The 13453-nt window shown below is 38.5% G+C and overlaps 1 protein-coding gene across 3 annotated transcripts in view; it reads right to left on the bottom strand.

Annotated features, from left to right (window-relative positions):
- Positions 1 to 13453, bottom strand: part of MYOM1 (myomesin 1) — a 157600-nt gene that overhangs the window by 99795 nt on the left and 44352 nt on the right. For all 3 annotated transcript variants that reach the window (XM_045041627.1, XM_045041626.1, XM_045041628.1), the window contains 3 exons: positions 12480 to 12620; positions 6818 to 7175; positions 5639 to 5796 (listed from right to left, as the gene is read on the bottom strand). In XM_045041627.1, the coding sequence (XP_044897562.1) occupies positions 5639 to 5796; positions 6818 to 7175; positions 12480 to 12620 (657 nt within the window). The remainder of the gene's footprint in view (positions 1 to 5638; positions 5797 to 6817; positions 7176 to 12479; positions 12621 to 13453) is intronic.

Here is a 13453-nt window from a genome sequence, read left to right as displayed (position 1 = left end):
AGCCACCCAGGCACCCCATGATATGGCTAATTTAAAGTAAGTACAGACCAAGAAAGTACATTGCGTCTCTTTGTGTCTCAGTTCCCTCAGATGTGAGATGAGAGGATTGGATTGGCTGAGGAGTCACAGCTGCGTGGCAGGTGGAGCAGCACAACCTTCTGCCCCACCCCCGGCAGAACTGCTAGCTGTTTCCTGCCAGCCCCAAAGTGTCCTCAGCCAGCCATCTCCCCACAGAGCTCCAAGCAGACAGGACTATTTGACCAGAGATGACCTAGAAAAAGAAATCAGCTAGCTGCTCCTAGTTTCAAACATTCCTTGTTTTGATGAATGACAGGGTGCAACGAGTTAATCAGCATGTTCTTCGGAATAAATTGGTCTCCGTAATTTCACACTAGATTCTAAAGCTCCCTCCTAAAAAATCAAAAACAAAAACAAAAAAAGCTCCCTCTTACTACTCAGTTTTTTTTCATGCGCTGGGATGTTTGCAGTAGTTCTTTTTAGCATAAGAAGAGAAATATGACACGGAAGGCTATGGCATTTGGTACTTGAGCAAATAATCTACTGACACTTGATATGGCTTCTGGCCAAAAATGTTGTTCATGTCTCCATAAACAGTTGAGTTAAAACAGTATCTTGCAGCTCGCAGTGTTGCTTCACCTCCCTCGCTCTCCAGTACTACGCGACTTAGCACCTTAGTGCCTTCCCTCTGCTAAAAACCCATGACTTTTCTAATGTGACCCCCTGGCACAAGAAGTCGGTTTAAAATATACATGCACACGACACACAACACTTTGAGGATCTTCTAGTCTTTCCTCTGGAACTCCAGATGTCAGTGTAAGAAAAGTCTGTTTAAAAACAGCATACAAGGATTAAATTAGGAAGCAATTCTATTCTATTCTCCAAGAATTTCAGCCAGTCATTCACGTTGGGAGTCACTTGAGATTGGCCATCCTCAGTATTCAGTCGGGGAAGAAAAAGAAGGATTTTTGGCCTGCTCTGTATATGCTTCAGGGCTTGCTATTTCTGGAAAGTGAAATTCCAAACAGGACAGTCAGACGCTAATTTTGGAGAGTAACCTACACTCTGGGATTATTTGTCAAAAGGCTTCTGAAATTCTTGTGAATATTCAGATGTACACCATTTTCCTTATCATTTTCATGTAGAGTCTATGAACTACTTATTAGTTAATGAGCTTCCATTATACTGTAAATATTTGGAGAAGGATACTCTTTGTTTATGTGTGTAAAACACACAATTCATCCCCCCAAATAAATGACTGGATCTTGGGCTGACTTGATAGCAAGGGGTTATAGTGAAAGCTCTTTGGTAGTGTAAAGCATAGTCAAGCAAAAAGGCTCATTCTGCTTTTTTTCTATCAACAAATAATACATGCTAAAATGATCTTTAACATGTTGTATCTCACTACAACTGTGATGGGTGCTTAGAATCCAGCTTTATATTTTAAATAAATAGCTATTACCCACTTTAAAATCCAGTTGGCTGAGAGAGATCTATCTCATTAGGATAAATTTTGGACTTAAATAAATAAGAAAAATCTAAAATAAAACCCTTATGTTGGGAAGTAATCATAAATTATAAATAATTTTAAACTATGTTAAATGTAGGTTGTTTTCCAAAGAAAATAGAGTAGTAACTGCTAAATTTAAAGGTATTTTTTTTTTCAACGTTTATTTATTTTTTTGGGGACAGAGAGAGACAGAGCATGAACGGGGGAGGGGCAGAGAGAGAGGGAGACACAGAATCGGAAACAGGCTCCAGGCTCTGAGCCATCAGCCCAAGCCTGACGCGGGGCTCGAACTCACGGACCGTGAGATCGTGACCTGGCTGAGTCGGACGCTTAACCGACTGCGCCACCCAGGCGCCCCATAACTGCTAAATTTAAATACATTGTGAATAACTCTAATCTTGTAAACAAATTGAATACATGATTCTATTATGGAATTTATAAATTCTCATAATTTGCAAAAATTGAATAAGACTTTTCCAAATCTCTAGACTCTTCCTGAGATACATGTCTCATACTATTTTATTCTGAGGCTTTGCATTATCATCATGCCTAATGACACATTTCTTTAAGGGTCTATTTGGCATTAACTTTAGGGGCAATGTGAAGAATTCCAAACAAGTATTTTAAATGTCTCACTGGTGGATCTAACACAGTATTCGCATTTTGATCCAAAAACATGGGTACTCAGTGAGGGAATGAATGAATGCTACTCACTAACGCCAACACATTGCTACAGTGAGTTTGCATGAATCTCCCCACACATTACAATCCAGATATTCATTGACAAAAATCAATCTAGACTTTGGACTGGAAATCCAACTGAATCTGGCTCTTTAAAAAAATTAAATTAATTCAAATTCCTTCCTTCTTTTAAAGAGAACTTTTCTCCCTGATTTCATATAATTCTAAAAATTAGAACAAGTAACACCTTTGTATGGTCCAAGAAAGTGTAAAGGTAACACAGGGAGTAGTCTCCTTTCTCAAATGTATCTATCCTCTACTCCCCTCATCTCTTTAGGTAACTGTTCTCCTTAGATTTTTATATATCCTTCCAGAATTTCTTTATGCAAGTAAAACAAATACAAACATAATTTTTTCTCCTCCTTTAAACCAATATACAGCCTATTATACAAGTTATTACATAAAGATAGCCTCTTAAATTAAGTAAAACAACTTTGGGATTTTTCACCATATATGTATGCTTCCTGTTGCATTGACAAAGCCCTCCTTCAACTTCACTGTGGTGGTGCAGAAACATCCTTGCAACTAACTTTCCTACTGGACCCAACGCCTGAACAGGGTTCTTTCTGTTCTCAAAGTGACTTGGGAACAGGACAGTGCTCCTTGGCATCCCTGCACCTGGCCCTGATGAGTGATATGTGCTCCTGTCAGTTGGTGCTTTCTGGGTAACCTCTAGATTCCATTTAGACAGACTTGGTCAGTCCATGGGATTGGCCAAAGAGCAGCTGCTGCATGTTCAGATCATTTGTTAGGCCTCAGGGACTTCCATGTCCTGAGGGTGCCTAGCGGAAACTTGGAACTTAACCCTCTTTGCAAAGAGCTCTAAGGCAGCCAGGCCCCAGGCACAAATGCCCTTGAAAACCATGGCTAAGGACCTAAGGGCTACAAGCAGAGGTAGCATGACTGCAGAAAGTATCGTCACACACTTGTTCCCATGAGTTACCGCCTTCTATTCAGAAAGGTCATCCCCAATTATTTCTTTCATGCTTGCACTCGGTGTCAGGCCCAGAAAGTGCAGTTGGGTAACAAAAAGACATAAATGCCAGCAGAGTAATCATCAACAACCTGGGTTTGTACTTGGGTTGTGGGACCCTGCTCACGGAGGAAATGCTTATTGTAGACTGTGTACTCTATACCAGTGTTAGGAAGCAAATTAGACCTTCACTTAATGATAATTTTTTTTAAAGGCAGCATACCCAGGAAGGCACACTAATCCCACACAAAAGTTTCCTCCATTAGTGGGTTTACCAGGAGGCCAATGAAGCTTCAGGGTCCCTCACCAGCAGGGTCCCTTCACAGCGCAGGGCCTAATTTAGACCATTAACATTCTTTTTTGTAAAGAGTGCTGCCAAATTTATGAGCTTCAGACCCCACAAAACTTGCATCTGACTTTGTTTATTACCATAGTCAATTTTCAGTTCTCTGCTAGCTAACTGTCTAAATTTAAGCTTTATCCAGGGGCAAATCTTGTTCTCTGAAGGATGGTTATGATTATGAGTGGTCCACTGGTTCTTTGTTTTAATGTTTACTTTTCACTTGGTTTGCAAGGCAACAGGACTTTCATGAAATGCTCTGATCCATCCCTAAGGAGAGAGTTTTATAAATAATGGAGTTGTCTTCTCCAAACACTAAATGACACGCAGGAACTTGTGAAGACTTGTTCCAGTAAATGAACTGATTTCCAATCATTCCTGAGACAAACCTTGTGTCTGTGTCTTCATTTTTGTTTAAAATGAGCCCCTGGGACATATGGTTCAATGTTAAGAAAAAAAATATCTCAAAGCCATAAGTGAAAGATTTGGGGAGTCATTCACACTACTCAGCTCCATTAGTGAGGATAACTGAAAATTGATAATAAATTTTCAATAAATTTATAATTTATTGTGTAATAAATATATCTACTTGATTAAGGATTCCAGTTATTCATTTATTAGTAGTATATTTTAATTGATGAGAGAAGAGGGAATGTCTTACCCTCTGTCTTACTTACTGTAAGAAATAATATTTCTTACAGCTAAAAATTCATTATTCTTCATGTATTTTCAATTGAAAAGTTTAGATTTTTTGAGGTGAGAAGTAATCTGTTTTAAGAGGAAATGTCCCTTTGAAAGGCCAAAGTATGCAATACCATAGTCACAGAGAAATGTGGGGCCAAGATTGATTGATTCCTAACTTACTGCAGTATACTTTTATGCTTTAAAGCTTGTAAGTGAATTTAAAAAAAAAACAAAAAAAACACTTGGTTTTCACTGAAATATGCTCCTTGTCAGTTATCTTCATTAATCCTAGCCAAATTAGGTGTCTAACCAACAGAGAAAATGGATAAGAAAGGAAAAGGAGGCAGGCCTTCTACAGATGGCAATGTCATCCTGTGTAGCATTTATACTGCAACATAGGGTGAATTTACCATTACTCTTGAGGATAAGAAAACAGCACGCAAAATATACGTGTCAGAGACTCAAACAGAAAACATCTTTTTAAGCTGGCTCCATCATTTTCATACTGCTGTCTCTGTGGCAGGTATTCATGACATTAGACAGGTAAGTCTGGAGGTTAGGGATCATGAAGTCATTGACAATTACAATAGGCTATAGGATGGAAGGAGAACATGGGTGCTTATTCTTTACGGAAAGAAAATTTCTTAAGATCCCATATTGAGGGGGCACCTGGGTGGCTTAGTCAGGTAAGCATCTAACTTCAATTCAGGTCATGATCTTAATGATTCATGACTACAAGCCCTGCATCGGGCTCTGCACTAAGTGCAGAGCCTGCTTAGGATTCTGTCTCTCCCTCTCTCTCTTTCTGTCTCTCCTCCCCTCACGATCTCTCTCTCTCAAAATAAATAAGAATAAAACTTAAAAAAAAGACCCCATAATGAGAAATATCTTCCATCTAATTCCCTCTTTTGTTTGGCTTTAGAAAGCATGTTGAAACCTCAGCTCCTATGAGGAGTAGAGATGAAGACTTCTGGGTTTTAATTATTTTTTAAAAATATTATTGCTTCTGGTCACAAAATGATACCTATACCGTATGGGAGCAAATTTTTATTTAAATTTTATGGCCCACAGCAGTCATAACCATAGATTTTCTTTGTATATAAATGTTGACTACATTTTAATACTTTATATAAAGACCCACTTGTATAACAGGATTATGAAGTATCATAATATAATGTATGCAGGACTGTTCTTTCTTCTCATTCATAAACCATTCACCCTGGTGCCCCTTCTTCACCATTTAAAAAATCTATACAAACTCATAGGTGCTTTCATTCACTCTTGCATATTCATAACGCTGAATGTTTTCACTAGAGGTAAAATTAACTTTGTGTAATAGATTCTATGAGTAATTTTCGTAAAGATAACATACCATGTGACACGAGGTTCTGGCCAGCCGGATACAGAGCAATGTAATTTTACATTTTCTTTTTCCCAAACAGTGTGGGAACGAGGTTTAATGACAAACTCAGGAGCATGGAGAAGATGATCTTCATTCAACTTTCTATGAAATGCTTCAGTTTCTTCTAACTATAAAAAAAAAATATCAAAATATTATGGAGTCAGAGTAGCCTGTGCTACTAAGAGAACAAACAAACCAAAATTATCATTTTTCCACTTGGAGCTTTACTTGCGTATTTAGACCATATGCCTTCTCTTTGCCTCTTTAAAAAAGATACACTTAGTTTTTAATGTTCTAAGCCTCAGCAACATATCTTATTTCCCCCTATGGCGCATTTTTTAAGGTTCTTTGGAACTGTACTTTCTGTAGAACCTAAAATTTCATGGAGTTGGGCATCTAGGTGGCTCAATCGGTTAAACATCTAACTTTGGCTCAGGTCATGATCTCACAGCTAGTGAGTTTGAGTCCCGCTTTGGGTGAGCTCTAGCCCCGCTTCGTGTGAGCCTTGCTTCTCTCTCTCTCTCTCTGCCCTCACTCACTTGTACCTCTTCTCTAAAATAAAATAAAATAAAATAAAATAAAATAAAATAAAATAAAATTTCATGGAGTTTAAAACTACTAAGTCTGTCTTTCTCTGACACACACATTTTTTTTATTTAAAAAACTTTTTTTAATGTTTATTTTTTTTTGAGAGAGAGAGAGACAGAGAGACAGAGCATGAGCGGGGGAGGGGCAGAGAGAGAGGGAGACACAGAATCAAAGCAGGCTCCAGGCTCTGAGCTGTCAACACAGAGTCCAACGTGGGCTCAAGCTCACAGACTGTGAGATCATGACCTGAGCCAAAGTCAGACACTTAACTGACTGAGCCACCCAGGCACCCCTTTGACCCATACGTTTTAATGTCTTTATCTTTGTATTCTTTCTTTTTTTTTTTTAATGTTTATTTCTTTTTGAGAGAGAGAGAGACAGAGTGCAAGCTGGGGAGGGGCAGAGAGAGAGGGAGACGCAGAATCCTTGTATTCTTTTAGTTTTGTTTCTCCATAACACTACATATTTATTTCTTCATTTGAAACAAATCAATCTATATGTACACACACAATGGTACATGCATTTCTGCTTTTGTAAATTATATTAAATTTCTTTCCTTACTGTTTTTGTCAGCGACAGGCGTTCTGCCTTCTCTCGAATTGCAACTTTCCTTGACTTCTTCTCAAAAGCTTCCTCCTGGTGAAGACTGGATGTAGACTCTTGGGATGCTGTGGACCGTTTGGATACTGCAGAATGTTTGGATACCACGGACTCTTTGGATGCTGTAGAATGTTTGGATACTGCGGACTGTTTGGATACTGCAGACTGTTTGGATGCTGTGGACTGTCTGGATGCTGTGGACTGTTTGGATGCTGTGATTCCTTCTTCACTAGCAAGAAGATTCCTTTGGGCTATATAGGCAGCAGCTTCTTTAATTCTTTCTTCTTCTGTATCTGTAATTCCACTGACATGTACTTGACTAAAATACAATAAGAGCAAAATACAGATATTATGGGTGGCAGCGACAGGATTGTCCAACTTTTACTAAGTTCAAAGTACATTGTGTAACATGCCCAAAGAAAACCTGACAAAGAAAAACTTGGTAAATCAGGAGCTAACTGTTCACATACAGAAGGGATCACCACCTTAACCAGTAATGGTAACAACAATAATAATACCTATTATGGCCATAGTGTTGCCAAGTGCTTTTTATATATATATTATCTCATTTTATGTCCACAACAACCCTATGAGGTAAAGTGTATCATTTCTATTTTAGATATATAGTAACAAGGCTCAGAGAAATTAGATAACTTGCCTCAGATCATTTCATTGGTTTTTTAGAGTGTTTAAATATGATTGAGTCTATAATAAAAGACTTTCCTTCTAGAATAGATGATATTGTAAAATGAGATATCGCCTGTGTGCCTGTGATCCTGATATAAGACTATGTGCTTGATCTGAATTCTATAACTGAGTTGATGTGATGCATTGCTCAGAGCTGTTGCATATATAAATAAATTCTAAAGTTATGGGGAGGCCTCATGCCTACTGGGTTTCTTTCTAAGATAATAAAAGTTATTTGGGGGTGCCTGGGTGGCTCAGTCAGTTAAGCATCCGACTTCAGTTCAGGTCATGATCTCACAGTTCGTGGGTTCGAACCCTGTGTTGGGCTCTGTGCTGACAGCTCAGAGCCTGGAGCCTGCTTCTGATCCTGTGTTTCCCTCTCTCTCAGCCCTTTCCCCACTTGTGCTGTCTCTCCCTCAAAAATAAATAAACATTAAGAAAAAATTTTTAAAAGTTATGTGTGTGTGTGTGTGTGTGTGTGTGTGCGCGTGTAAACATATTTAATGAGAGCTTTTACTTATGTAGCCCTGATAAGAAAAATTGACCAAATTTGCATTTAAAGTGGTGATATTTATAAAAGTGACTTGTTTTTATTCATAATTGACGATGATGGCAAGTGAATGGTAACATCCCAAAATGCTTTATAATAGAAGTTGTGCTATAATTTATTAATGTCGTTAAACATATTTAGATGATTTTTAACCTCCTTCAATACCTTTGTTGTCAACCCCAACGGTGAGGAAGTATCATGATCATATTGAAGATTTTCTTGAAATTGAGTCTCCTTAGGCCTCTGAAGGCTGAATTTTACCTTTGATTTTTCTTACAAGAATAGTTACTTAAAATTTTGGGGCGCCTGGGTGGCGCAGTCGGTTAAGTGTCCGACTTCAGCCAGGTCACGATCTCACGGTCTGTGAGTTCGAGCCCCGCGTCAGGCTCTGGGCTGGTGGCTCAGAGCCTGGAGCCTGTTTCCGATTCTGTGTCTCCCTCTCTCTCTGCCCCTCCCCCGTTCATGCTCTGTCTCTCTCTGTCCCAAAAATAAATAAACGTTGAAAAAAAAATTTAAAAAAAATTTAAGCAAATACTGGCATTATGTTTTTAAGTTCCTGGTACCTGAATCTGTGTAGTTTGCTGAAAAATAGGGCTCAACATTTGCCCAAGTTTGAAATTTCTCATGGAATTTTACTAAAACATCTGATAAGATTAGTCCACTTTGTTTCTTACTAAACTTAGTGGGTAAATTTTAATTTCTTTTTCCTTATCTCTATCTTTCTGAATATTAACAAGGTAATATTTACTAACTCAGTAACATATACACTATAATTTAGGTAGAGAAAAAGGAAGATGGAAGATTTTCAGTTCAGAGTCTTGACATAATTACCTCTAATTTTTTTTAATGAGATAGGAAGTGAATGAATTAATAAGTGATTATAAAAATCATCATGAGAATCTGCTTGGAATTCCATACAGAACTAAATATATAATAGAGAGGTTTAAAATGAACTTTGTAAAATGATTCAATATATATAATAATAGATTATATTCAATGCTAGCCTTGCCCTGAGTTGAGACAACTCTTAAGTAAGAGAACTTTAAGTTTGAGCTCACATTATCTCTGACAGTAGACATGTTGACATAGCTCTAGAGAGCAGAATGAAGTCCTGGTCTCTTGCCTTCTCTACTGCAAATAAGCTAAACCTCAGGAAGACTATAATTATTTCATAAGAGACCTCAAATACATTTAGGAATATTTTTTTCACCCAGGACACCAGGGGTATTTTTCTTTAAGTAAATATAAGTGTATGTCAGTGATAACCCTGCTATAATCTGGGTACAAGAACAAGAATATGATACTGATATGCTGACAAAAATAAACTACTACAAATTTAAGATGAATTTAAAACCTCCCCAGTACTCAATCTCTGATGGTCTCAACTCAAAAATCTGCCGGAGACACAAAGTTAACTCAATTTATCTGAGAACAAGAATTGAAATTAAAAAAAAAAATTTTTTTTAATGTTTATTTATTTTTAAGAGAGAGACACAGGGGCGCCTGCGTGGCGCAGTCGGTTAAGCGTCCGACTTCAGCCAGGTCACGATCTCGCGGTTCGTGAGTTCGAGCCCCGCGTCGGGCTCTGGGCTGATGGCTCAGAGCCTGGAGCCTGTTTCCGATTCTGTGTCTCCCTCTCTCTCTGCCCCTCCCCTGTTCATGCTCTGTCTCTCTCTGTCCCAAAAATAAATAAATGTTGAAAAAAAAATTTAAAAAAAAAAAGAGAGAGACACAGAGAGACAGAGCACGGGGGCAGGGGGTGGTAGGGAGAGGCACAGAAAGAGAGGGAGATACAGAATCTGAAGCAGGCTCCAGGCTCTGAGGTGACAGCACAGAGCCCTATGCAGGGCTTGGACTCAAGAACCTTGAGATCATGACCTGAGCCAAAGTCAGACACTTAAGCGACTGAGTCACCCAGGTGCCCCAAGAAGTGAAATTTTAAAGCGCCATCCAGAAGAAATGGTATTTCCCAGAAATACATTATAATTGCAGAGTGCATGTATGTATGTTGCATCGGCCAATCCCTAGAGGACTCTTGGCTCTTCCACTGCCAGCCATGTCACTTTCAGCAAATCATTGAGCCTTAATTTCCTTGTCCATAAATTGGTATACTAATACCTCTCTAGGGCTGCATTGAGGATTTAGCAAGATAGTCTACATAAAGCATGTAGTATGATTCCCAGAAAATAACAGGTACTTAACAAAGGTTCATTTCTGTCCCATCCTCTGAGATTAATACCGTCAACACCAGTAGGAAGTGTTATTTTCAACACAGTAGTAGAATACAGGACATGGCTCCATATTAAAAAAAACAAAAACACTGGAAATAAAACCCAGAAGATAAATTTTTATTTGCATTTCCTTTTATCACTGTTTGTTTTCTAAATTATCATTTCTTGAGACTGGCCCTGAGGAGACAAATTGGTTTGATTTAGGAGAAAGAAGGCACTGAAAGTAAGCAGCTTCATTTCATGTGGTAAAGAGATGGAGAGGTATGCCATGCAGGTTCATGATTAGTTAATATGCTTTTTAAATATATTTTTTTAAAACAGAGTGGGAACAAAGCAGAAAATAAAACATTCTACTCCTCTAGCCTAGCCATCTCCTATAAAGAATATCAGTGTATATTAAACGAACTGTGAAGAGGCCAAGCCTGGGCAAACATACTTAGCAACATATGTATATTTCAATGGAAAGTTCACTTTTTTTTAAAGTTTATTTATTTATTGGGGGGTGGGTGAGGGGCAGACAGAGAGGGAGAGAGAGAATCTCAACCAGGTTTCATGCTGTCAGCATAGAGCTGAATGCAGGCCTTAATCTCAGGAACCATGAAATCGTGACCAGAACTGAAATCAAGAGTTGGATGCTTGACCAACTGAGCCACCCAGGAGCCCGGGAAAGTCTACTTTTAAAAAAATCAGAGATATCAGGGGTGCCTGGGTGGCTCAGTCAGTTGAGCATCTGAGGCACAGGTCATGATCATACAGTGCTTGGGTTCGAGCCCCACATTGGGCTATGTGCTAACAGCTCAGAGCCTAGAGCCTGCTTCAGATTCTGTGTCTCCCTCTCTCTGCCCCTCCCCTGCTCATGCTCTATCTCTCTCTCAAAAATAAACACTAAAATATAAGAGATCTCAAAGATATCAAAGAAAAAGCTAAAAATAGTATATTACTTATCCCATTACCTTCCTAATCAGAATCAGAACAATTATGACATTAGTATCTGAAACAATTCCAAAAGGAACCGTCAGAGAAAAACAGGAAAAACACAGGGAAATGGAAGAAGGTCACCAACAATGACAACCGTGTCATTCCTACTGAATTTCCTGATGGCATTTTGCCCTTCATTTTGAATATAGCCTTAGCTCTGTGGATATAGCTCTCCATTCACAGGAAAATAAACAGGGAAGGCTCTGAAGGTTCCCATTAAATTTTAATTTGGTGTCTTAAACAAGTTTCAAGATTCTTCTCTATATTAAAATCATTCCAAAAAAGTTTATATTTTTTAAAACACACACACACACACACACACACACACACACACACACACACACACACACACCTTATGAACATTAACAGCATTAACGGACTTGTGATTTAGTGATTATTTTGTGAGTTTGCCTCACAATACATAGTAATCTGTTTTACATTAAACAAATATAGCACAGGCATTCAAATTATGATGCCTTTCTTTTACTTAGTCTACCTGATCTAAGTTTTTTTTCTTCCTAATGAATAATAATTAAAACCACACTGTCGGGGCACCTGGGTGGCTCAGTCGGTTGAGCGTCCTACTTCCACTCAGGTCCTGATCTGGTGGTTCATGGGTTCATCGGGCTCTGTGCTGACAGCTCAGAGCCTGGAGCCTGCTTCGGATTCTGTGTCTTCCTCTCTCTGTGTCCCTGCCCAACTCTCTCTCTGTCTCTCTCTCTCAAACATAAATTAACATTAAAAAAATTTTTTTAAATCACATTGGCAACCACAATAGTTTCCCTCTACCTAAGCATAACATCTGATTTTTTTTAAAGTTCATCAAACACTTTACGGTTTCAAACCTTTCTTTCTATTCTACCTATAGTGACTATATACAGTGTTCAATCACTAGCATCCAATGCTCTCCTTCTGATTTCAACCAGTTACATAATGAGAACTAAGTTTCTGATCATTCTCTTCTGTCATGTAGCCATCCTAGGTGGGGGCAGATTTTCACAATGAACACATCTCCCTCAGTGCAGGGTGCCAAAGTTCCTCAGAGCTTTCTCAAGGAAAGTTTCTCAAGCTTTCTCAACATTGTTCAACAAATGCTAGTTGCAATTATTATTACTACCTGGCAACACCTACTCTTCACTTTCTAATATTTAAAGCCAGGAAGAGAATACATACGTACCGTCCGGAGAAAATAGGCACCATATAGTCACTTGGCAGATTTTCCTTCTCCTCCCCAGACAGAAGGCTTTTCTTGGCTCTCTTTGGTTGGGGGCTCAACTTGGATGAATAATCTTCTAACATCAGACTGGAATCTGTAAGTCTGAAACAAAACCCCTAATATTAGATAATAACCAAAAATTGCACTGAAAATATTCAAAATGCTTACAAAGGGAAGTTTTAACTTGGGGGGAGGTTTCACAGAATCCTAGATTTCTAATATTATAATATCTTTTATCTTTAGTACTCAAGTGGAGTGAGAAAGTCCTCAAATAATGCACTCTATATAGACACAAGAGAAAAATAGGTCTATGGTAATTTCATAGCTTTTTCCCCTTTAAAGTTTCAAGGGAAAACAGCAGTGCTTTTGTAATAGTTCCAAATACCCTTTGCTGTTAACATTCAAATTTTAGACAATCTATAAAAATGGTTTTATCCAAGTCTTTTCAGGGCACTGATAAAATGCAAAGTGTTCTGGATAGGGAACCATTCTCCCTTCCCCACCAAAACATTTTGATGGAGGACCCCTAGGTTCAACTTTGAGGCTTTTATGTAGTATAGACAGACTCCTCTGTTAGAAGAAACACAAGTTCATCAAACAACAGTTAATATCTTTTATGTGAACACACAGTGTTGAGCAACTCAGACAATGATAGGGGTGTGATAAAGAAATTTGGTCAGTTCTGTTGTATACAAAAATGTGCTCATGCACGCTGGTGCTTTTTGAGGTAGATATTATTCTAATAAAAAAATGTATTAGCATGGTGGAAAACATGAGAGAAGAGGTTGCACCTAGAGAAAAGGATTGATAAAACTAAAAGTACAGTCTTTAGGAGCACCTGGGTGGCTCAGTCAGCTGTACTGACAGCTTAGAGCCTGGAGCCTACTTCAGATTCTGTGTCTCCCCACCCCCCCCCCTCTCTCTCTGCCCCTCTC

This window comes from Felis catus, chromosome D3 (genome assembly GCF_018350175.1).
Source record: "Felis catus isolate Fca126 chromosome D3, F.catus_Fca126_mat1.0, whole genome shotgun sequence".
Classification (NCBI taxonomy): domain Eukaryota; kingdom Metazoa; phylum Chordata; class Mammalia; order Carnivora; family Felidae; genus Felis; species Felis catus.
Note: the sequence above shows the minus strand (reverse complement) of the source record. Positions and strands in the feature narration are given on the sequence as shown.